This window comes from Glycine max, chromosome 5 (assembly GCF_000004515.6).
Source record: "Glycine max cultivar Williams 82 chromosome 5, Glycine_max_v4.0, whole genome shotgun sequence".
Lineage (NCBI taxonomy): Eukaryota > Viridiplantae > Streptophyta > Magnoliopsida > Fabales > Fabaceae > Glycine > Glycine max.
Genome location: NC_038241.2, coordinates 32,040,413 through 32,065,284, shown reverse-complemented (window position 1 = coordinate 32,065,284; position 24,872 = coordinate 32,040,413). Strand labels below are relative to the sequence as shown.

Genomic DNA, 24,872 nt, shown 5'->3' with positions numbered 1-24,872 from the left:
ATTATTGATGTTAAGTCAGACATATAGCTTCAATTTTTGTACTTGCAATGGTATTATTTTCTTATGTCATTTGCTATTATTCACCTTTGAATCTATTTAGGCAAGCCAAAATAATTATCTTTGGTTACAAATAGTTATTCCACTTGGTTACAAACATCTGAAGCTACCACCCAAAATCACCAATCTTCTCATGGATTGATGCATATAACAAATTACAAACTTATAGGTTCTAATTCATAAGATAAGGGAGAGTATATCATAAATTGAAAATACGAGTTAAAAGGTGCATCACAGAGATTAATTGTTTCAAAAAAGAGAAAACATAAAAAAAAAGAAATTAAAATGAAGATAATCTAATTAGCCAAGTAACAATTGAATTGGTTGAATCATAATTCTTAAGAAAGAGTAACAAAAATAATACTAGAGTTTTAATGGGATCTAATAAGCTTTACGGCCAAATGTTATATACATTCGTTTATTTACAATCTCATGAAAAATCGAGATAAGGTGATATATCATAAGGTCTTCCAAAAGTATAATATGTATTAGAAACTTGTTTGATTAATTCAATATCGATAAACTTAGAAAAAAGACTTAATACTTGAAATAGATTTATAATAAAAATTCTTAACATTCCTTAGGGATTCTTGATTGGTACTGAACTAACTAACAATACTGTAAAGTCGTATTTGTTTAGTTAATAAAATATAAAAAATTTATCAATCTCAAAGAATTTACATTTATAATAGACATATACAAATTATTGTACGTTAAATAATATAAAAAAATATTGGTTCCAACAAAGAAGACGACTAATCCAAGGAGAAATCCGATGAAACCACCAACAAAAGAAACATATTCAACGTGTATTGATCGCTCATGCTACCTTTGACTTTTTTTTCCGCCAACTAGTTCATCGTCACACTAGTATTCTTAGTGATTGATGGTCGACAATATTGACAATTAGTTGCATAGGATCAATGAATTCCAATTATGAAACTCTTAGTGAAAAAGTGATGTTGCTTGTAATGGGAGAGATGGATGGAATTTAAAGGTGTATGACAAAACAAACAAAGAAAGAATATAAAAACCATTGAAGGAGACGGAGATAAAGTGACAAGATTGTGTCGATGAATGAAAATAAACACACGGATGGAACAAGATTTGTTTCCTTTTTAATCAAATTTAATCTTTTTTTTCTGGATTTATCTTATTTTTTTCATTAAAATTTGATTTTTTAGCTGACCTTGAAAGGGAGGGATTTTGTTTTTTTTTTCCTCATTATATTTGCACACTAGTTGTAAAAACGGTTGTATGAATATCATTACTCTCTCACACTTTTTGTAAAATAATTTTATACATTAATATAATCACATATTTATTGACTTTTATGATAATTATAAAAATATATCAACTCTTATTAGACTATAATATAAAACTTAAAACTTCAAATTACCCTTTAAGATTAAAAGAAAATTAAGAAGTATGTAGTCATACTTAGCAGAGGAGTTATACAAAACTTAATATTAATAATTAGATGGTGATATATCCTTTTATTTTATTTCGTTTTACTCCTTTCTTATTTTTTTTTCCTGTCCGAACAAAGCAAAGTATAACAAAACGGAGTTCAATTCCATTAACAAAAGTTATATTATAAAAAGTGGGCTGGGCCGATATAGATGGTTAAGCCCAAGCCCGTGCGAGCATAATTGTTTAGGAACGTGAAAGCATAGCACCGTTCATTTCATCATCGCTGTGGTTTTTCTTTTTCTCTGTTGAGGTTGTCATTGGGAGCACTCAACCTAAACTATTCAAGTTGTGAAAGCACATCACAAGAAAATTCGCAAGCGATGGATCCGAAGCTAAAAGAGGTTTCTCAGCTCTTCGATCGCTTTAAGGCTTCGTTTATCAGGAACGACTTTGATACCTGTTCCAATCTCCTTTCTCAGCTAAAGGTATTTCCCACCCAACCAAACCCTAATTTACTTGTTACACTAAATTTCTTTTTTGCTTCTCGTTCGTTGAAGATCGGTTCTGTTGTTTTAATTACTTTTTTTTTTTGGAATGAAAAATTTGAATTTGAATTTGGCCTTGTGCGAAGTAAGAAAAGTGTGGGTTGGGGTAGGTTGCTTCAGTTCGAGATCATTATAACAATGGGGTGTTCTGAATGTTATTTTAGATTTAAGCATTTTACCCAGTAATTATATGGACACCGTTTATGCTGGGTAGTGAGAAACTGGGTTTTTACTTTTTACCGTTGGATTTGACTCTCTAAAGTGAATGGAGTGTACTTTATACTAATACTAATAATCGCAATGGTTGAGATTATAACTAACTAACTTCAGAGTTCGTTATGTATGCACCTGATGCTATCACAATTCTTAATAGTTTTTTCTTAATCAATGGTTGGAAGTGCACTTTATCATCTAATTAAGTATACTTACTCACTTTAAAGGAGTCAAATCCTTACCTTTGATTGTTGTCAGTTTAATTTCATTTCTGCGGTGTAGCGATTAAGCCACTGTTTGGTCTAGTATTAGTCGAGAATGAATTCACATCAACCTCAAAGCAATCTATTGTAGATTTATAGCTTCCATGTAAACTTAGAATTGGACGTGAAAAGATGAATAAACACACATAATAAACATGCTATAAGTCAAGTGTGGTTTGTTGGATAGGTAAAATCTATAATGGAACATATTACAGCTGGAAGTTGGATGATTGATTTACTAGTTACCCACCCTAGCTCAATGATAGAAGGGATGGTTTTACTTGGAAATATGATGCCTTAGTATTTATAGGACTTGTATGATTACTGCAAACAGCTTGAATTCATAGCTCTGTTCTATATAGTCTTTATAAGATGAAAGATCTCAAGGTCTTAGCTTCCTTCTTTTTTGGGTATGCATATACAGCTGATGTTATTTTGTTTAGTTATGATGTTGCTTTTACTTTCAGGTGTTACTTACAGGTTTCAGAAGCCTTCCACCGTTGTTTGCAGATACACCTAATGCAGTTCATGAATTAACAATAGCAAGTAACATTCTTCCTCCAATCAGTACAGTGCCCCCCCCCCAAAAAAAAATATTTTTTTATGTGCTTATATTCCTACAGGCATTGCTTATCCTACTTGTTTTAAGAATAAAAGCAGATCCTCTTAGTAAATCCTAAATTTTCTTGATATCATAAAGGAAATTTTTATACATTGGCTTGTCTATAAGCTCTTTGTGATTGAAAATGGATTTTTCTCTTCTATACCTTCTATCTTTGTAGGCAGTGGCAAATAAAGCCAAAACTAAACAATCCTGTTGTCTTTGTTACTAAGAGAATTTTATTAGAAGCAAAAGACAAGAGTATAATGAATATTTGTTTATTTGAATTTGAAAAGTGTTAGCTTCTTGAAGGCAATGGAAAGATGAGCTGTATTAATTAAATCAAACAAATTACTAAAACATTTTTGCATGAATGAATCATATTAGCTATTTAGTATCAATAAGATTATAGCTACTTATTAAATGAAAAAGTAAAAAATGTTAAGATATCAAGTTTATTTTTTCCTGTTGGTTTTTTAAACTTCCAGGGGATATATACGAGCATGCTGTTGTCCTTAGTGTGAAAAATGAGGATCAAGATGCTTTTGAAAGGGATTTCTTCCAGTTGAAGCCTTATTATACAGATGCCTGGTAACTTTTCTTGTCCCTTTTTTTTCACTCTGAAGACAGCTGAATCTGCAACCAAAGCAAACAATGGACATCCTCTGATTGTTCACTTAACATAAACCTGTATAGAGTATGCCTAGAAACTTTATTAATATTGAAGCATGATGTTATGTGCAAATTTTTGTTTCTTTTTCTTCCTTGTTGGGTTTTTGTATTTTATGGGTACATTTCCTTTGTTGCAGCAATCGACTTCCACCATCTCCTCAGGAGTACCCAATTCTGGGTCTCAACCTGTTGAGATTACTTGTGCAGAATAGGATTGCTGAATTCCATACTGAGTTGGAATTGCTTTCATCTGCTGCTCTTGAGAATCCTTGCATTAAGCATGCTGTGGAGTTGGAACAATCTTTTATGGAAGGGGCTTACAATCGTGTCTTGAGTGCACGACAGACAGTGCCACATGATACATACGTTTATTTTATGGATCTTTTGGCAAAGACTGTCAGGTAATAATTGTTATTGTTGTTTTATTTTAATAGCCCAGTGGATGGTTGAACTCTAGTGATAAACTAGAGGAAACTGGAACTACTGCTTGATTTCTTCAGAAGTTGGACTTATAGTTTAGACTGTTTTGGATTTTTCTCCTCCAAACTGGTTTCTATAATTTTATTATTAAATTCTGCAAGTTATTTATATTGTAATTCTATTCTCTCTGCTATCTGTAATGGCAATTGGGTGGAAGCACAAACTTTATTACAATGTTAAAGTTCAAATACCTGCCCCTCTAGTGGTTCTATTATTTTACCATTTGTGCATCTATATTTTTTTCTAATTAGTTTATATCTATCTTCAAACATTCAGAGATGAAATAGCTGGTTGCAGTGAGAAGGCCTATGACTATCTTTCAATTAAGGATGCTAAGCAAATGTTGCTGTTCTCCTCTGACCAGGAACTCCTTGAATATATTAAAGAGGTGAGCATTGTTATGACCCCTTAATATTTGCATGTTGGGAGGTTGTTGGTAAAATGTAAAAACACTAAGCAATTGTTTAGCGCATGAGAATGGACATGAGTTAGAGACTAGCAATTGAACCGTAGATTTGTAATAACGATGCTTGGAAGTCCTTTTAGAATTGGAATCATAATTCCAAAGGCATAATAATTTCATGGTAATATAACTAAAACCAACCTTTAACAACTCCTAACCTCTACCTTTACATCACAGTTTCCAACCCCACTCCACACTGTGCAACTACCCTCCCTGTTTTTTTTAACTCTTGCTGCTATCATGGTGACCTCCACCACCACCTCTCCCATTGTAAGGGCTACCATTGCCACCACCAATCACTTCCACTATCATCACCGATTCCACTGTTGCTTCCACCTCCTTGCCCCACCTCCCAAACCACTGCCACTGATTATTGCCATTACAACCACAGCCTCCACCATCCCTACTGTGACCATTTTCACCACTGCCACTTGCAAATCGATTTTTTTCCTATTCAAACCCAACGTAACTCAACCAATGACGACTGATTAGAGGTGTCAAAATGAAATTGAAATTGAAGTTCAACTTAGAATGATAATTCTATGTTGTAATTATTTGTAAAACCAAATATATATTTTGAGGCAATTCCAATTCTGACAGAATCGTTTAAGCTATAATTCTGTTTACAACATGGGAAATCATTCATCTCACCTTGCAGAATTTCATTTTGTTCCCATGTGATTAAGTTATTATCTTTCATTGCAGGAGCATCCTGAGTGGGAGATTAAGAATGGTAGTGTCTTTTTCCAAAAGGCAAAAGAATCTGCACCTTGCAAAGAAATACCCTCTCTGCAGCTCATCAACCAGACGCTTAGTTATGCTAGGGAGTTGGAGAGGATTGTCTGAGAAGAAATGCAATGGCGGCTTCTGTTCCCAAAATTTCTAGGTGTCTGGATAATAGTTGCTAATACTGTCTTTTGAAATTGTTCATTTCTGATTCAATGTGAAACTATAAAATTGTTCACCTCTGTATTTTGATCATTTAGGTGGCAGTATGGTTACTTTTTTTTTTTAACTTGTGCTCTGGGTTTTCCACTTTTTTATGTTGAGGATTATATGATTCATGAAGCTGTAGTCTAAATTTCAAACCCATAGAAAGGTTGGTTGATATCAGTGTTGCCAAATAGCGGCTATCATGCTATAGCATAGTGGTTTTTAGGGAAATTGCGATAGCGTCGTGTTGTGGACTCTGTGAAAATTGCAATCGCGGGCGCCTTTGTGTCGTGAAATCTCATTGTGTCGCAGCTGTTGTGTTGTTGGTTTTTGACAAGGTTGAATTTGGAGAGAAATTGCATTGATGGCGTGTAGGGTTCATTGACTCATGGGCAGAAGTCACATGGGTTTTTAAAATTTTACTCTATTGGTTTTTAAAACAGTAGAGTCAAATTTTATGTTTTTACTCTTTTTTTTTTTTTACTTTTTACTAATAGACTTGGGGTATGATTTTACTCTATTCTTTTTACTTTTTATTTATGGATTTGAGTTTTCTTCTAATAGGTCCAACAATAGCATTTTGACTTCTTCAAGTAACTTTTCAGTTTTTCATATCATTCTAGAACCTCGTAGCATTTCCACTTCTACTTTATGTAACTTTTTAGTTTTGAGGATCATTCTATAGTTACCATGGAAATCCTTTCCTCCTTTGATTCTTAGTCACAATGTAAACCCTTCAACCATTCCCTTCTCTGATTAAACCGTTCCTTGCCCAAACTTTCCCGTCTTCTTTGTCATGTGCCTTCGTTTTTTTGTAGGTAATAACTTTTTTTTTTCTTTCTTTTGTTTAATACTCCCCCTTCTTCTTTGTCCATGTGGTATGTCTTATACTTGACCTTATTCTATTTTTTTTTCAAAAATTACTATATGGCAAATGAGGGATCATCAAATCCTCCTAGTATTCATCTTGGATGGAAATATTATACTCAAGGACAAGGAAATAGTTTTGTGTGCAATTTTTGTGGCAAGGTTACAAAAGGTGGAATTACTAGACAACGAGGATTATGATTATATTGAGGAAGGGACAGAGGAGAATAAATAGATGTTTTCTTGATGCTTTAGTTTTTTTTTTTATGTCTTATTGAGACTTGTTTAGCTAACTAGCTTTTTGCTTATTTTGATTATGTGCCTTACTAGGACTTGCTAAGCTAATTATCTTTTAGTTGTTTTTAGCTTTTTTTACTGTTATACCAGGGAAGGGGCAGAGGAGAGTAGACATATTTTGTCTACAATTTAACTTTTGAGATAATATCATGTTAATGTTAATGTTTGTCCAGCTTATTTTTATTTGCATATATATATATATATATATATATAAAACATGTTTTCAGCTTTTTTCAATTTTCCGCTATCCGCGACAACATTGGTTCATATCAAATTACGGGGATATAAAATTTGATCGCCCAATTTTTTATTTATTTGGTTAACGACCACCTTTGAAATCTAGAAGTGTGGTTTGCTTGGCTGGCGCCTATTGTTTTTCTAAAATTTACCGCCAATCTTTTTATGTAGTAACTAAATATTAGGAAAACTGGGAAGGTTCGGGATCTGCTTGAAATTTTTTAATGTTGTGAACCCTTGTGTTTGGGTACCATTACGACGTTAAAGTATCTGCTGTTGGAATAAGAGCGTTAGGCTTTTCTTGTGCTTAGAGCATAGGTGATGTGCAAAAGAGCGGTAAAAATATTTATTTGTTGCTCTGGTTCACTCTTGAGCAATGACTTCATTGAAGTGTATATTGTGGATTTTTGGTTTCTTGCTATTCTCGTGATAGATCATAGATTCATAGATTTGGCTTTGGGTGTTTAGCTTTCCTTAATTCTGTTGGATCTAGAACATTAATCTAGCACACATCAGGAAACTTGAATCACATACACAAACTCACCAAGAAAAATGGAGAAGATGAGCAAGGAAGAAATGGAGGAAAAACAGAATAACGAAAATTACGTATTTTGCGGAAACGGAAAAGTGTTTATCTCATAACAAATGCTCCCCTATAGTGTGAAATTACACTTATTCCCTTACTTATACTGATAGACAGAATTACCCCTTTCTCTAATAAATTCCAGATTCGCAATACATTAAGTTTAATTCGTAGTTGATGTAGCACATGTTTAAATTAGCATCTGTGATCCACTTCTGATCAAATTTTCATGTCAAGATGTACCGAAAAATAACTAAAAGTTGCTTCTTGATCCACGTTTGAGTTGTGTGGATGCAAATCCAAACACGCTAGTAGTTTCTTCATCTATAATTTTCTAATTCCATTTCTTTATTAAGTTACTCCTTGATTGTGGAACTTGTATGAAATAATTATGAGTTTGTTTGGCCAAACAAAAAGTGAACTATTTCATTTTAAATGATAGATTTAAGTGTAATAAGTTATGCACTTTAGGTTTTATTTTGTTTAATTAAAATAAAATATTGTTCTCAACAATTGGTGCTGACTTTTAATTTAATTTGATTGAAAAATAAATTACACTTTAATAATAGTATTACAACTATTTACCCGTGACATAAAAGAAATATTCACTCGTTGCCATTTATGAAGATACCTTCCCCTCTTTTGCGTCAAAAGTTACCCTTATAAAAATGGATATGAAGAGTGGATAAAGATTTAATGAAAGTTGATAATACTGAGGTAACTAGAGTGCGTTATACTCCAATTCTGAACTCTCTCCAAGGAGCCAAAACGTGACAAGTAAGGCAACAAATGTGTCTGATCTGTTTATCTTTATGCCATTGTCACTTACCTATTGGAACAAAGAGCATAAGGATAAAATGGAAAGGGATAATCATGCCCATATTTTCGTCTGTAAGGACCCTGGCACGTTAGGCCAAGATTCAATACTCCCGCTACTTGTGAGGCTCGTCCTTATTCGCCAGCAACTATGTGACCCCTATCTCCTTCCCAAGGCATTGATGCCCCTAATTAAACAAAATTAATACTAACTTTTAGTATTTGATAGTTACTTACAACTCACCCTTCAATACATGTAACACTTTACTTTATTTCCAAGATTTCCCAATTAGTCCCAAATTTCAAATAATTTTAAGTTTAATGAGTGTGTATCATCTGTGTTTTAATTTCTATATTATCAAGTAACTAGAGATAACGTTTTATATGATTTTTAAAATAATTATAATATTTGTAAAAAAGAAATAATTATTATAAGAATTAATAAATTTAACATACATAACAATTATTTATAATTGGATGTCAGTTTAAAAGGATGATTAAAAGTAACAAGAAATTCCATTTCATATGACTTTTAAGATTTTTATAACTGATAGTAGTAAAATAAAAGAGATGAAAAAAATAAAAGTAAAAATATTAACCTTAAAATAGTATTAGTGCATTTTTGTATTCACGTAAAGCAAACCCTCCCGTCACTTGTTTGTTTTCAATGAGAAAGTGTGTAAAAATTTGTTGGAATGATTTTCCAAACACACCGTTACTTGTCAGTGAAAATAAAAATACGAACCTTAAACTATTTACTTTTACCAACACGATGTCACCTCAATATTTTAGCATTTTATTTAGCGATAGAATGTCACACTGAATGAGAGTCTAACCAGTCTAAAAACAATCCCAATCCAGCGGTCTATTTAGCACTATAATTTTTCTAGTAAATTACTACTATTTCCACTTTAAAAAAAGAAAATCACTTGCCATACCAACGACCTAAACCAAAATTTGTCTTGATTTTGCATAGCAGAGGCACAGATATAGATTCTAGATTTAAGTAAATCTAGATAGATTCCCTGGTCCCACAGACTACAGATCCCAATGACTAGCATAAGGTTTGGATAGTATGTGGATCAATCCCCTCAGAGTGCACACTAGACTACATACACTATGTTACTTCACTGACTCCCAATGGTCAACCCCCCAAACCCCACTTCTGAATCTTAAAACCAGCAATTCTATTCTAGCTCCCCATTTCCAAATGGGTTTCACCTTCAGCACCATGACCCTCAACCTGGTCCTCCTAATGGCCATGGTTGCCACCAACATCCTCTCCCTCTACCACCTCTCCTCCACCCTCCAATCCCCCAAATCCCCCAAACCACCCCCACCAGTCCCCGACCAACTCCTCCACCAGCTCCACACCATACGCGCCACCATCAGTCACCTCACTCGCCTCCAGAACACCCACAACCCAGCACAAAAATCCACCATCCCCTCAGATCTACTCTTATACTCCCACCTCTCCCCAATAGCCTCTTCTTGCCACAACCACCCCGAACTCCTCCACAAGTACATGACTTACATTCCCTTCTCTCTCTGCCCCTCCGATTCTGACCTCGCCGAATCCCTAATCCTACGCGGTTGTCACCCCCTCCCCCGCCGCCGCTGCTTCTCCAAAACCCCGCAAAAACCCCCCGTTTCCCTTCCTGAAAACCCCTTCCCCTCCTCCCTCCCTGACAACGCCGTAATTTGGGACCATTACTCTTGCAAATCCTTCGATTGCTTGAACAAACAAAACCCCAACCTCGGTTTTGAACCTTCTCGGGATATTTCGAGGTTCAATTCGTATAAGACCGATTTGGATCTCCCGATCCAGCAGTTGTTACAGATCGCGGCGGCCGCGAAGTCGGCGCTGCGCCTCGGCCTCGACGTCGGCGGCGGCACCGGCTCCTTTGCCGCCTCGATGAGGCTCCGCAACGTGACCGTGGTGACCACGACCATGAACGTGGCGGTGCCGAACAGCGAGGCCGTCGCACTGCGGGGGCTCGTGCCGCTGCACGTGCCCCTGCAGCAGCGGCTGCCGCTGTTCGACGGCGTCGTGGATCTGGTGCGGTGCGGGCGCGCCGTGAACCGGTGGATTCCTTTGACGGTGATGGAGTTTCTGCTGCTGGATGTGGACAGGGTGCTGAGGGGCGGAGGGTACCTTTGGGTGGACCATTTTTTCAGCAAAGTGGTGGACCTTGAGAAGGTGTATGCGCCGTTGATTGGGAAATTAGGGTACAAGAAGGTGAAGTGGGCGACGGGGAATAAGACCGATGCCAGTGGCGTCAAGAATGGAGAAGTTTACTTGACTGCGTTGCTGCAGAAGCCTGTGTCCAGATGAAGGTGCTTACACGCAAAAAAGGTAGAGAATTTGCAACTTAATTAGGAAGTTAATTAGAATAGTTTAATTTCTATGCATTATCATTGAATCGGGAATTATCGTTGGTATGACTGATAAGGTAGATAGTGTAAATAGTCAATGAACTTGTTATACATCGCGATTTTTGTGTGACTGAATAACAATAACAGTATAAAATGACTCTACAAATAGAATGTACTTTTTGATGTAATCGGTTTTTGTAATCATAAATAACCATATGTATTGGATGGTTTTTAATTGGTTGATAATTTAAATTTGTTTACATTTACAATGTATGAAAATTGAGTAAATAGATTAATGAATAGAATAATTGTGATTTTTTTGGTGTTATGTCTTTAAAATTAAAAAGTTTTGATCTTCCACTTCGTGCTTAGATGAATGTTTGTGATTGGATAAGTCTCGGTCTAAACAAGGTTGGAGTGAATTTTTTGACTCCTAATTTAATCTAAAGTTCATTGTTTGAATATTAGTTTAGTTGAATTTAATCTGAGGTTATTAATATGATGTACTGTTTGTGGAAAGGGGATTTTGGGATGCCACGTATTATTAATGTGTTGATGTTTACAATGTATCAAACTTGTGTCCTATTATAAATGGACTATAGAATTAGCTCCACCTCAAAGCTTGCTCTAAGAGGAGAGGATTGTCCAAGTTTAGAAAGAGTACTTTGGCTATATTTCTAGTTAATGTTGGACATCTTAACAAATCCTAATAATATTTGTGACTGTAATAGTTAAATTCATGTATTGTGCCTTTAATAATGTTTAAGGTTGGTCCTGGTTGGTGGAAGCACCAATTGATCTTCTCTTCTTTTATGTGTTTGGTGGGTCATTCTACCTTAAACATGGAACAATACTTGGGATCTGCCTTGTTTTGTCTAATTTGCTTGCTAGCTTTATTGCAGCCATGCCATAGATTGCATTGCATTTTAGAAACATTGGATTTTGATTGCAAAATGAAAAATTTATTTGAACTAAAGTCGACCAGTTGAACACAATTTGAGTGCACATTATTTTTTGTGGTGGGTAGTACTTCCAATCTGATAGGTTTTTATACTTCTGAGAGGTAGCTGTCTTATATTGTTGATGAGCATGAGCTATCAAGAGTTGGCTTATGAACAAAAAACAAGTTCCAGGTTCTGTCTTTCAGATGAAGGGATTTTTTAGGTAGTTGCCTTTCTATAAACTTGCTCTTGTCCTTATGGCATCAGAAGAGTTGACACAGTGGTTGTTTCAGAATTTCAAGTATCTTGAATAATCAACTTTTACACTTGAACCATTTACTATGAGCTCACTATTACAGAAGATTTAAGCTCCAATTAATACAAAAACGGATCCTTTTATAAATTAGTCTGACTTTCAGAGAGAATATATTTTCACTAAAAGTTTAGGTCATATATAATGCAGGACAAGGCCAACTAAATGACACTTGGAATATAATGAATGTGTCCAACACAAAATCTTAGTATTTTATAGATGAGGAGACACTTGATCTCTCCAAGTTTATATTCTCAGTAGGGAATCCTATTGCAAAGATGAAACTATTCTGCAATCTGCATAGAGTGGTAGCTGGCTTACACTTAAGGAATGAGATTGGTGAATTATCCTCATGCATAGAGATCTTTTATTGTTACCTGTGACGTTGTGTCCCTGAGTGGGAAGCTGCTAACAGTTGAAATATCATGAAAAACTAAACTTGGATGAAATGACCGAGTTACAATAGGGTGTCTACAGCCATGTGTGGGGGACAGGATAGTAGGGATCTGTAAATGACTGCGAGGGCAAAGTATATTGATCACTGATTCTAATACAGGTGGCATCAAAAGTTGTCTAATGTTCTGTAAAATAAACTTAAATGGGTTTAAATGTTAGTAAGTAGAGTGTGCTATGGCTTGATTTAAATGAAACTAGTAAATTTAGGAGATCATTTCTCTCTTTTTAATGTGTTAAAATTTTCTCAATTATTTCGGTTAGTAAATATTATGTTACTTTCAAGTTACATAGTTCTATTACTCTGCATTCTGCAAACCCCCCTTCTGTCTCTGATCTGTTTTTTTTCCGCACTATTTTGCACTTTGCAGTTTGATATATGCTATAAGGACAATAAGCAGGTCGGTGTATCCTGATTTCCTTGCTCATAGGTGTTTATGGGGTGCGTAATGAAGCAATTTTCATGCCCACTTTGATGGATCATAGAATCAACTCGTTGAAACAAAGATAGGAGGAAGTCAATGTCAGGTGTATATCCATGGGGACTTGGGGAAACTGGTGGAGGAAAATAGTTTTTGGTGATCGTTTTTTGTATCCTATTTGATTAAATTATGTTATTCCAGTTAATTGTTTTGAAATAAATTTAAGAAACGCCATTGCCTGGTTGGTTTTCATATAGTTCTTGCAGCGCTTGCCATTTATTTTGGTGGATCGTCCTGTTTCATTTGATAATTCATTTACGATTGTTGCAAAACTTTTGCATGAATATGAGTTCAACAAGAAAAACAAACAACTACGATCCAAGTTATTTCCACTTCGTAACTTATTAACAGCAAGCCACACTGGAGTGGGCTGCTTAGAAGAACCAAGAGGTTAGAAAATAAGTGATATAAAAAATAAGTTTGCCACGATGAGTAAATAAAAAAATACTATCATAAATAAATAACAGCAAAGTAAAATATGAGGTAGGGCTGAGTTTGCAATTGTGATAAATAAATATATAAAAATAGAAAATAAAATATAATGAGATTGAGAGGTGATAAATAATGTGATGGTAGATATTTATGTAGAAAAAGAAAATAAATTTTTAAAAGAAAATAAATTTTTAAAAGAAAATAAATTTTTTTATTTGGGTACTTTCTCGTGTCATGCAATCAATAAGAACACGTGGCACGCTGGTTGATTTTTCTTTCTCTTTCTTTGTAAATAAACTCGCCACTGGAATTGACTTCCCTGTAGCAACACCGTCACCGTGTCTTGCATGCCGACAACCGAAAAACACTAACAGCATGCTTGATTGTGCCTTCGTGGTTGGCAAAAATCACATAAAATACGTGAAAAAAACCGAAAGCACGTGATAGAGATTTGCTTCATTATGAACATCCAAAACTCCAAACACACACCAAGTGTATTGAAAGCTAAAAAACCAAACCTGAAATATAGTTATCTTTTGAGAAGGTGTCTAGTGTTTTGTTTGTCTTTATAAATCTACATTCTATCTATCTGTTTATGCAGTCTCGTCAAAGAAAGCTAGGAATTGTCGTGTCTTGTTGCTCTTTGTTTTGAGGTACACAATTCCATTTTCTATCTCAAATTCTTGCACATATATACTAACTGTTCATCAATTTATCCTCTTGCAACAGTTGTCTGTTTGATGAACTTGCATGCCCTTTTCTATATTGTTTACATGCTGAATTGCTAGTGGTAGCCTTTTGTTTTTCTTAAATTGTTTTTGTTTGGTCTTAAGTTTATTTCATAATTGTGTTTGTACTTTGACTTTTCATACCACCGACAACGTGTAATGTATGCTCTAGCCTTTTTTTTTTTTTTTGTGCAAAATCATATTGGCTTAATTATAGTGGCTGAATTGTTAAATTCTAACAGGACTGCATGCACATGTTTGTGGGCCAAAAGAGGAGCCTCTATCTTAGATACACAGTAAAGTGGGTTGATTGGGACAAGTTCATTGTGCCTGTTAAGATTTATATACTTGATGTCACTGATACTTTAAAATTATCACATGATTCATCATTGGCAATTTATTAGGAGTTGCATGATTGCATCTTTTTGTTTTCATTGTTATACAATGAAAGGAAAAGAATAGATGCTAATTTGCAATTAGTTATAAATATTGATTCTGAATTTAAATATTACAGTGTAACTTGTTTTCTGAAACTTTTTGCATGACATCTTCAGGATGGAAGAGTTATATGTTCTTCAATAGATGTTATCCTCAACCAGGTTCTGTAAAGATAATTGATGGTGAAACTTTAACTCTAGAGTCTAACTACAGCAGCAGCCGTGAACACACTGGAGTGATGGGACTTTTCTATCTATTGGTGGCAGAACAGCTTCCACACCAACACTTCAGACATACCCCTCGTTCTTCATTCTCTATGGATATAAATAGTATATTTCATTGATTCGATAACTAATGAAATGCTAATACAAGTGGATAGTCACATTAATGGTATCGTGAGGGTTAAAAGAAATAAAGATAATTTGAAATGATGTTTATTTTTTTTGACCGAATATACAATGTTGTTTGTATTAATTATTTTTAGGGTACAAATATTTTAATTTAAGAAGAAGAAAGTATTGGTAAATAATTAGAAGAGAGAGAAATATTAATTATAAGAATAATTTAAAAAAAATATAAATTTAAGAAAAATTTATTGTTATTAACTAAATTATTTAATTTTTGTTAATTTTGATAAATTAAATAATTGAATCTTATATCTGAAGTATGATTGTTATACATAAAATAGTCTTTGTCCAAGAGACTGTTTGGCAATGAATATTTCAGAAATAAATTAAGTTTATTTTCATAAGACAGTTAATAAAATTTAGTGAAATGAATTAAAAATAACTTATTATAAGCTACTTCTTCCTCTTAAAGTTGAAGCGGTTAATGAGATAAAAATTTCTGAAATTGATTCAAAATAATCAATTAGTTTCCATGATAAAAATTTTGACGATTAAAAACCATAAGTGTAAGCTGCTTCTTCCTCCTCTTCTCCCCTGTTCCCTTTACTTCGCGTCGGAACAAAACATCATCGTCCCACTTGTTTTCATTGCATAACCTATGCATAAAGCCACCACAAATTCATCCAAAATAAAACTCAGTTTCAACTTGAACCAACAAAAAAAATAAAAAAATTATTAAAAACACAAAACACATTCATAATAAATCTAGGTCTAGGGTCAAAGCCAAAAACCCCCAATCTCGTTGTTGGGGGGGGTCGATTCAGATCTCGTCGGTGGCGGTATCGATCCAGATCTCATCAGCATGGGCGTTCGCGAAGCGCAACGGGCAACGAATTACAGATATGGAGTTTTCCATCCTTTCCTTTGCAATCCTTGGCCGTCACACAGGTTCGTGGATCTGCATCTTCAATAGGTTTAAGGTTAGGGTTTGAGGGAAATGGCAGTGGGGGTTTGGGATCGCAAAATTGGGGGTGGATGTGAGAGGAACAACAAGGTGTATACGAGAGTTGGGGAAAGCTTGGGGTGGGGATGACGAACAACAAGGTGGGGTTTTGAGGATGTGGGAAGGTGAACTTTTGGATTGCTTTGATGATTTTCGCTCATCAACAACTTTGATAATTGTGTGGTAAGGTTTAATGGTGTTACGTGGAGGAGTAGAGGAAGTGGAAGTAGAAGAGGATGAGGAAGAAGATGCATACACTTATATATCCTCAATATTTTTTTTTATCTCATTAATGACGTGAGTTTTAAATAATGAAATGATTATTTTGAATTAAATTAAAAAGATAAATGATAAAAAAACTTTGAAAGATAAAAGATTAAATTGAAAAAAAAAGATAAAAATGAAATTGAACATTTGGCCAAATATAAATGGTGAGTAAAGTTGGTATATGCAGTAAAAAAAAAAAAGTTGGAAGATACGTTCTATATTTTTTGTGATGTTTTTTTTTGTTGCTGAGTTGCGCATGTGTGCTGTTATGGGCTACAGCAAAACAAAACCAGCAAAGGGTCCCGTCATGGGGATAGGAAAGACTTTGTGGGAACGAAAAACTCTTCATTGATGAAATAATATTTTTGAAAATAATGGAAATATGTGGATACCTTTTCATATCACACATTCCCTCATGGGTATGAGTGGAACCATATTTGAATTTTTTTAAGTAAGTTTTCTTTTTAAATTAAAAAATTATAATTTTGGAAAAATTAGTAAAACCCATTTGATATTTTACATAAAAAACATAAGGACAACAAAAACTCCATCAACATTTATCATTTCTCTTCTTAACAGATTATATATCGGTTTATCAAATATTGTATCTACATTTCCTTTTTCTCTTTGATTGTTTGCACCAATTTGAAAAATTAATATAATAATTAAATTTATTGGCAACTGATCTTTTCCAAGTTCAAATTTGGGGGACAGAAAAACCTCAAGTTTGAACTTTAAACTTACCTTCGTCGTTAAAAGATCATTGACTAGTTAGTGTTTGTATTAAATATGGATCAAAATACTTTTTCCCCGATCAATCCATGTTCCCTAAATACAAATTGCCACATCAATTAAATAATTCATATCACTTTTTCATTAGGTTTAACAGAGAATTATCACTGTTAATGTGCCGTTTTCTGGATCATTGTTTGTTTTTCCCATACACGTTCTTCCTAGCTAGCAATCTTCTTTCTAAGTCAACACTTATCTTCTTATAGTACCCTTGCCTTTCCTCTACCTCTTTCTTCCTTTCTTTTCTCGTAGGTACCTTTCCCTTTGTTCCGCCTCTTTCTTTTTTACGTGCTTGTTAATCATTGTCGCCTCTCTTAAGGATTCCTATTTTCCACATTGATCGTTGTATATATAGCACTGCTGAAGTTGAAATTAGATTTTATTGGGTGTCACTACAAGCAAATGGACATGATTCCCTATTGGTTTGAACTTTGAAAGGCTCTTTTGTTTTTTTGGTATAGTGATACTCTTTTTTTTTTTTTTTTGTGATGAGTATAGTGATACTATGTATAGCTTTTACACGACTTTTGTATATCCTTTCATTAATATATATTATCTTATGTTTGTCTTTCCAAAAAAAAAAACTTGCGTAAAACATTATTTCCACTTTCTGAATAATATTTGCTACAGCCCTTCTAAAAACAATGTGCGTTTATTTATTCATTCATTACGAGAAACCTTTTGTTGAATCTTTAAATTATTTACAATTTTAAGAACATTCAATTATTTCAACATATCTATCATATTATAGAAGATATCTACTATGATCTGTAAAAAGTAAAACGATAAATATTTTAAGACAGATGGAAAACGCTGTTTCGTCGTATCTCTATAACACGTCATGCATGACTTGAAATTCCAATACACGTTATAGAGAAAAATAAACAAAAAAATATACAAGTGTGATTATTATATAGATAAAGTCCAAACTTAGGATTTCGTTTGAACAATGAGCATGTGTACTTTCCATTCGCTATGATCTGTAAAAAGTAAAACGATCAATATTTTAAGACAGATGGAAAACGCTGTTTCATCGTATCTCTATAACACGTCATGCATGACTTGAAATTCCAATACACTTTATAGAGAAAAATAAACAGAAAAATATACATGTGTGATTATTATATAGATAAAGTCCAAACTTAGGATTTCGTTTGAACAATGAGCATTTGTACTTTCGATTCGCTGTTACATCATTTACACGTGTCTCAAATCCAAACAATTTCAATGACGAACAAAAACACGAAATGAATCCAAAGTGTGAAAAGCCTGAGCCTGAAAATTCTCTCTCGTGAAGGTGTTTTTGGCTATAAATGATTAAATCCACTTTGAACCTGTACCATGTCTCTCGTTAAACAAGGCATTTCAATTATCGTGTCTTCTTGGCTCTCTGTTTAGGGTACGAACCTACCCATGTCTCCTTTTCCTCCATACTCTCTTTTTCCCTTAATTGCTTTTGTTTGAACTTTATATCATAATTGTGTTCATACGTTGACTTTTCATACTTTTTCATCAAGTTTGTATACATAGTTTGTTTGGTTGAAAGGGAATCTCCGTTTATGTTCTCGTAATAATGAATTTTGTTGTGCAAACTATGTTTGGCTTAATTATAGTGTCAGAGTTGTTGGATTCTTAGAGGACTATGAGCAGTTTTTCTCTACATCTGATTTTTTATTTAGATAATTTTTTATTGCATAATTATACTGTCTTGTATGTGAATTTTCTTTACAATCTGCATCTGTTTGATGTGTTTTATAGTCAATGGCTAGTTATGATAAAGATTTTGTTGACAGATCGACATGGATTTCTTTTTTCCATTGGCAATACTTGTGATGATATTAGGCACACCATACTCTAGTGCTTCTGGAAAGAGTGAAAGTAATGTGAAAACAGCTGTTTTTCTGTCTCCTAAGTTTGAACTTGGACCGGGATCGGTTGCAAATAAATATGATTATGATATTGATTTTCCAAGAGGTCATATAGCACTTAAGAGTTTCAATGCAGAGGTAGTTGATGAAGCAGGGAACCCTGTGCCTCTTCATGAAACTTATCTCCACCACTGGGTTGTTGGAAGATACTATCAACCTAAATATGTGACGACACACACAAACTATGATGGACATAGGATACTTCACAACTCTGACCATATATTTGTGAGGAACAGCGGCATATGCCAGAGAGATATTCTAGGACAATACTATGGCCTTGGATCTGAAACACGAGGAACAGCTACGGATGTTCCTGATCCTTTTGGGATAGTTGTAGGTGATCATGCAGAAATTCCTGAAGGGTATGAGGAGAAGTGGCTGGTTAATATCCACGCCATTGATACACGCGGTGTAGTGGATAAGATGGGGTGCACTGAGTGTAGGTGTGACCTTTACAATGTTACAAAGGATGAATATGGGGAGTTTCTAAGGCCAGATTATAAAGGAGGTTTGAAATGTTGCTATGATCAAACACAGTGCAGGCTGAGGGAAGGCTTTGAGGGCCCTAAGAGGAGCCTCTACCTAAGATACACTGTAAAGTGGGTTGAGTGGGACAAGTTTATAGTGCCTGTAAAGATTTATATACTTGATGTCACTGATACTTTAAAAATATCAGATGATTCTGGTGAAATGATCCCTGAGCATGATTGCCGGGTAAGTGAATTCATCAAGAAACATGTAGATTGTCCCAATTTCAATTTAACTCCAAAACATATTTCTAGTCCATTACTTTGTTGGGTACGTATGTATAACTGACTAACAGAGAATTCTTTGTTATAGGTTGAGTATGAAGTTGAATATTGCAGCACTGGCCAAAAGAATGGTAATGGCTGTCTTGATGGGAAGAGAACAAGCCTCCCAATACAAAAGGGTGGTTATGTCATATATGGGGTTGCTCATCAGCATTCAGGTGGCACTGGATCAACTCTATATGGACAGGTGATGTTTAATATAACAGCCATTCTTAAATATTTTGGTATGAGTATTACATTTTCAATCTTTTGGGTTATGACTTTATAAAAAAAAACTATGCTGAAAATTGAGGATCACAAGTTTAATTTACAAGAATATGCTGAAAATTGCAATTTATTAGTAGTTGCACTTGCATGATTACATCTTTTTTTCCTTTCATAAAAGGAAAAAAAATGAAAATTTGCAGTTACTAATAAAAATTAATTCAGAATTTGAATATCTGAAACTTTGCATGACCTTTTTCAGGATGGAAGGGTTATATGTTCCTCAATACCGAGTTATGGAAAGGGAAAGGAAGCAGGAAATGAAGCAGACTACATTGTAGGAATGAGCACATGTTATCCTCGACCAGGTTCTGTAAAGATAATTGATGGTGAGACTTTAACTCTAGAATCTAACTATAGCAGCAGCCGTGAGCACACTGGAGTGATGGGGCTTTTCTATCTATTGGTGGCAGAACAGCTTCCAGACCAACACTTCAGACATACCTCTCGTTCTTCATTCTTTATGAATATAAATAGTATATTTCATTGATAGATAACTAGTGAAATGCTAATATATTTGGAGTGTCATCGATGGTATCAAAGTATGTATGACGGTCAAAAGAAATATAATGACAGAACTTAGAAGTATAATTGGAAAAATATACTTCTCTTGTCGGCGGCAATAGACAACAAAGGTAAAAGCCGGCGAAGAGCATATTTCCAAGTTTGAGGATTGTTGAAATGGGGTCATAAGTCATTTGTCTTGGTGAGAGTTTGTACTGTTGTCTTAAACCAGTCTTATATCATTTTATCATCTTAATTGAAGTAATGAACCCACAATATGGAGGGATCGTTACTTCAACTAGTCCCATGTTCTTTAAATGCATTTCTTATTTGGCCATGTGTTATGTAATATGTTTGTTGTACATAAAGTAATTTTATATCTTTGAAGTTCCTTTTTTATATTATATGGATGATTTGATTCATAATTCTCCTAATTATATTGTTCAATTAGAATTTTATTATTATTCACCATGTACGAGGAGACTAAATGCCTTGTTTGACCATGAATCTTACCGAAATAAATTAAGACTATATTTTGATAACTTTATCAATATAATTTATTGAAATAAAAAATAACTTATATAAAGAATATAAGCTACTTACATAAATTTAAATTAGTTTTTCAAAATGTGGTCTGTTTAAAAAATTTAAAACTTGAATAGGTTACGTGTTATGTTTTATTTTTAGGTTTGATCTAATCTATTTTAAATGCGTATTTCATATTAAAGTTTTTATATAAGTTTAACTTTTTTTACCTGATCCATTAAGCTTAAAGATCATTGAGAGAAAAAAAAAATCTATGTAAAATAAATTATAATCTATCAAAATCATTATTACTCAAAACATGAGACAAAGATGAAAATATTTAACTTTTATAAAAATTGAGTGTAACACGATATAAGTTTATAATCTTCGTTAAAACTTAGTTTAAAAAAAAATCCTTTTTTATAAGCTGTCTAGATAGAGCATGAAGTTATAACTCAATATGCCTATATACTTGACACTTTACATAGGTCAACACTCAACAAACTTAACATGTTAATAAGATAAATAAATATAAGATTTTGATACATTATAACAATTTTAATATAATAATAGTAATACTAACAAAAAATATAACTTATATTTATTTAATTAAGTAAGTTTGTGAGGCCTAAAAAGTTTTTAAGTGACTTAAAATCTAACCTTTTTAACCAAATAGACTTTTGTTAAAGTATGGTTTGATTTATTTTCCAAAAAAAACCTCGTTTGGCCTGACGTAGGATAGAACATATGTCCCTGTCGAACAGCTTGATTTATTCTCTCTTCTAGTTATATAAGACCACTTTATTTACAACAAACATGATATATATAGTATTACATATCACACAACCATAATAAGCAAGACTGGTTTAAGACAAACATTACAAACCCTCACCAATACAAATAATTGATAATCACATTACTACAATCCTTAAACTTGAAAATATGCTCTTTGCCGGTTCTTGCGTGTGTTGTCCTATTGCTGCCGAATATGAGAAGTATATGTTCCATCGATATGTATTTCTGTATTTCTTTTAACCGTGATACATACTGTGATACCATCGATATGACACTCAACTTATATTTGCATCTCACAACTTATCTATCAATGAATTATACTATTTATATTCATAAAAAATGAAGAACGAGAAGAATATCTGAAGTGTTGGTGTGGAAGCTGTTCTGCCACCAATAGGTAGAAAAGCCCCATTACTCCAGTGTGGCCACGGCTGCTGCTGTAGTTAGACTCTAGAGTTATAGTTTCACCATCAATTATCTTTACAGAACCTGGTTGAGGATAACATGTGCTCATTCCTACAATGTAGTCTACTTCGTTTCCTGCTTCCTTTCCCTTTCCATACCTTGGTATTGAAGAACATATAACCCTTCCATCCTGAAAATGTCATGCAAAACAATTCAGAAAACAAGTTACCCTACAATGTTTATTAGTTATTGCAAATTTTTATCTTTTCTTTTCATAGTATACTAATGAAAGCAAAAATATACAATCATGCAACTACCAATAATTGTCACGGGAGTTAGAAGGTTAACTTGGTGGTGAAGGGAGAAGAGAAGTGGAGAGAGGTCGTGAGTTTGAATCCCTCCACTAGCAAAAAATTAACAACTAACAACTAGCATTTATCAATAAAAAAAACTAATAAATTGCCTCCGTTCAGCTTCAGCATATTCATGTAAATTAAACTTGTGGTCCTCAATTGAAAACTATTAAATAGAAAGACTGAAAAAAAATAGGTGCCAACTTGTAATCTCTTTTAATTTGAGGGGCAGGGTCATTATTCATTACCCTCTTGCATGAAAAGGTTTTATATAAATTCGATCATGCCACAAAATATTTAAGAATGGCTGTAATATTGAACATCACCTGTGCATAGAGAGTTGATCCAGTGGCACCTGAATGCTGATGAGCAACACCATATATGACATAACCACCCTTTTGCATTGGGAGGCTTGTTCTCTTCACATCAAGACAGCCATTACCATTCTTTTGGCCAGTGCTGCAAGATTCAACTTCATACTCGGTCTATAACAAAGAATTCTCTGTTAATCAGTTATACATACGTACCCAACAAAGTAATGGACTAGAAATATGTTTTGGAATTAAATTGAAATTGGGACAATCTACATGTTTCTTGATGAATTAACTTACCTTGCAATCATGCTCAGGGATCATTCCACTAGAATCATCTGATATTTTTAAAGTATCAGTGACATCAAGTATATAAATCTTTACAGGCACAATGAACTTGTTCCATTCAACCCACTTCACTGTGTATCTTAGGTAGAGGCTCCTCTTTGGGCCCTCAAAGCCTTCCCTCAACCTGCACTGGGTTTGATCATAACAACAATAATAACCTCCTTTATAGTCTGAACTTAGAGGCTCCCCATGTTCTTTCTTTGTAACATTGTAAAGGTCACACCTACACTCAGTGCACCCCATCCTATCCACCACGCCGCGCGTATCAATGGCGTGGATATTAACCATCCACTTCTCCTCATATCCCTCTGGAATTTCTGCAGGATCACCTACAACTATCCCAAAAGGATCAGGAACATCCGTAGCTGTTCCTCGTGTTTCAGATCCAAGGCCATAGTATTGTCCTAGAGTATCTCTCTGGCATAAGCCGCTGTTCCTCACAAATATATGGTCAGAGTTGTGAAGTATCCTATGTCCATCATAGTTTGTGTGTGTCGTCACATATTTAGGTTGATAGTATCTTACAACAACCCAGTGGTGGAGATAAGTTTCATGAAGAGGCACAGGGTTCCCTGCTTCATCAACTACTTCAGCATTGAAACTCTTAAGTGCTATATGACCTCTTGGAAAATCAGCGTCATAATCATATTTATTGGCTACCGATCCTGGTCCAAGTTCAAACTTGGGGGACAGAAAAATAGCTGTTTTCACATTAGTTCCACTCTTCCCAAAAGCACCTGAGCAAGGTGTGCTTAATATGAGCACAAGTATAGCCAACGGAAATAGCAAAGCTCGTGATACAATATCCATGTTGATCTGTCAACAAAATCTTTATCAGTATCTAACTAGTTATTGATTTAAAAAGATATTTCACAGACAAGACAGTACAAAGGGAATTATGCAATCAGAAGGGAAATCTAGGTGTGCACAAACATGTGAACTTAGTCCTCTAACTGCATGTTTGATTCTTTCATTCTCAATGAGTTTCCAAACATAATATAAGAATTCAACAACTCAGCTACTCTACACTTATGAAAAATCAAATTATGATATAAACTTAAAAAGAGTTACAACCAAACAAAAACAAGAAAGAAAAAGAAAAGGCTATGAGAATGATGAGGAATTTAGCATGCAAATTGCAAACTATGACGAAGGCAAAGAGAGTATGGAGGAAAAGGTGACATGGTAGTGGAAGATGGAATTGCGTACCCTGAACAGAGAAAGCCAAGAAGACACGATAGTTCAAGTTCAAGGCTGTGTTTGAGGAGGCACATAGTAACAGGTTCAAAGTGGATTTATTTATAGACAAAAGACCATCACAAGACAAGAGAATACTTCAGGCTCTGGCCTCTCATTTCGTGTTTTGTTCTTCCTTGGATTTATTGGGATTTGAGACACCTGTAATATGATGGGACAACAAATGCAGAATACATGCCCATTGGTCAAATATTTTCCTCAATTACACCTTCTCTTTTATATTTTTCCAATATGCATCCCTTTCAAACTTAATTCTGAAATGCACCTCTTTATGATAGTGGTGATGGGGAGTTCGAGAATCCGACTTCTCGGTTGGTTTCGTTTTTTTTAGTTAAAATTATAATATAAAAACATAAAT

The 24,872-nt window shown here is 34.2% G+C and overlaps 4 protein-coding genes and 1 long non-coding RNA gene across 6 annotated transcripts; 3 read left to right on the top strand and 2 right to left on the bottom strand.

The window, feature by feature from the left end:
• Positions 1 to 1,820: 1,820 nt before the first annotated feature.
• Positions 1,821 to 5,815, top strand: LOC100785835 (26S proteasome non-ATPase regulatory subunit RPN12A-like). The gene is made up of 6 exons (NM_001254242.2): positions 1,821 to 1,955; positions 2,959 to 3,037; positions 3,581 to 3,683; positions 3,902 to 4,165; positions 4,521 to 4,632; positions 5,413 to 5,815. Exons 1-6 carry the CDS (start codon positions 1,851 to 1,853, stop codon positions 5,551 to 5,553), a joined length of 804 nt encoding a protein of 267 aa, NP_001241171.1. The 5' UTR covers positions 1,821 to 1,850; the 3' UTR covers positions 5,554 to 5,815.
• Positions 5,816 to 9,532: 3,717 nt separating this feature from the next.
• On the top strand, positions 9,533 to 13,197 carry LOC100785300 (probable methyltransferase At1g29790). Its single transcript, XM_003524738.5, has 2 exons — positions 9,533 to 10,796; positions 12,895 to 13,197. Exon 1 carries the CDS (start codon positions 9,651 to 9,653, stop codon positions 10,773 to 10,775), a length of 1,125 nt encoding a protein of 374 aa, XP_003524786.3. The 5' UTR covers positions 9,533 to 9,650; the 3' UTR covers positions 10,776 to 10,796; positions 12,895 to 13,197.
• A 2,238-nt stretch (positions 13,198 to 15,435) lies between these two features.
• On the bottom strand, positions 15,436 to 17,652 carry LOC102669526 (uncharacterized). The gene is made up of 2 exons (XR_414387.4): positions 15,742 to 17,652; positions 15,436 to 15,606 (listed from the first exon to the last, which is right to left on the bottom strand). It is a non-coding gene; the product is annotated as an uncharacterized lncRNA (long non-coding RNA).
• A 528-nt stretch (positions 17,653 to 18,180) lies between these two features.
• On the top strand, positions 18,181 to 20,919 carry LOC100785991 (uncharacterized). 2 transcript variants are annotated; one of them, XM_003524060.5, is made up of 4 exons: positions 18,181 to 18,411; positions 18,806 to 19,654; positions 19,781 to 19,939; positions 20,219 to 20,919. In XM_003524060.5, exons 2-4 carry the CDS (start codon positions 18,812 to 18,814, stop codon positions 20,504 to 20,506), a joined length of 1,290 nt encoding a protein of 429 aa, XP_003524108.1. In that variant the 5' UTR covers positions 18,181 to 18,411; positions 18,806 to 18,811; the 3' UTR covers positions 20,507 to 20,919. The 2 variants fall into 2 exon arrangements, with proteins under 2 accessions (XP_003524108.1, XP_040871386.1); XM_041015452.1 differs by having other exon boundaries at positions 18,354 to 19,654.
• Positions 20,920 to 21,849: 930 nt separating this feature from the next.
• Positions 21,850 to 24,531, bottom strand: LOC100784767 (uncharacterized). The gene is made up of 4 exons (NM_001253973.2): positions 24,467 to 24,531; positions 23,210 to 24,073; positions 22,925 to 23,083; positions 21,850 to 22,435 (listed from the first exon to the last, which is right to left on the bottom strand). The coding sequence occupies exons 2-4, from the start codon at positions 24,065 to 24,067 to the stop codon at positions 22,148 to 22,150; spliced, it is 1,305 nt and encodes a 434-aa protein (NP_001240902.1). The 5' UTR covers positions 24,068 to 24,073; positions 24,467 to 24,531; the 3' UTR covers positions 21,850 to 22,147.
• Positions 24,532 to 24,872: the final 341 nt, after the last annotated feature.

Bases quoted from the DNA above. Each gene is read 5' to 3' on its own strand.
- LOC100784767 (NM_001253973.2), bottom strand. From the start codon at position 24,067: ATGGATATTGTATCACGAGCTTTGCTATTTCCGTTGGCTATACTTGTG. The intron at 23,084-23,209 runs GTAAGTTAATTC...TCTTTGTTATAG, and splicing joins TCCCTGAGCATGATTGCAAG to ACCGAGTATGAAGTTGAATC. The intron at 22,436-22,924 runs GTGATGTTCAAT...TGACATTTTCAG, and splicing joins GATCAACTCTCTATGCACAG to GATGGAAGGGTTATATGTTC.
- LOC100785991 (XM_003524060.5), top strand. From the start codon at position 18,812: ATGGATTTCTTTTTTCCATTGGCAATACTTGTGATGATATTAGGCACA. The intron at 19,655-19,780 runs GTAAGTGAATTC...TCTTTGTTATAG, and splicing joins TCCCTGAGCATGATTGCCGG to GTTGAGTATGAAGTTGAATA. The intron at 19,940-20,218 runs GTGATGTTTAAT...GACCTTTTTCAG, and splicing joins GATCAACTCTATATGGACAG to GATGGAAGGGTTATATGTTC.
- LOC100785300 (XM_003524738.5), top strand. From the start codon at position 9,651: ATGGGTTTCACCTTCAGCACCATGACCCTCAACCTGGTCCTCCTAATG.
- LOC100785835 (NM_001254242.2), top strand. From the start codon at position 1,851: ATGGATCCGAAGCTAAAAGAGGTTTCTCAGCTCTTCGATCGCTTTAAG. The intron at 1,956-2,958 runs GTATTTCCCACC...TTTTACTTTCAG, and splicing joins ATCTCCTTTCTCAGCTAAAG to GTGTTACTTACAGGTTTCAG. The intron at 4,166-4,520 runs GTAATAATTGTT...TCAAACATTCAG, and splicing joins CTTTTGGCAAAGACTGTCAG to AGATGAAATAGCTGGTTGCA.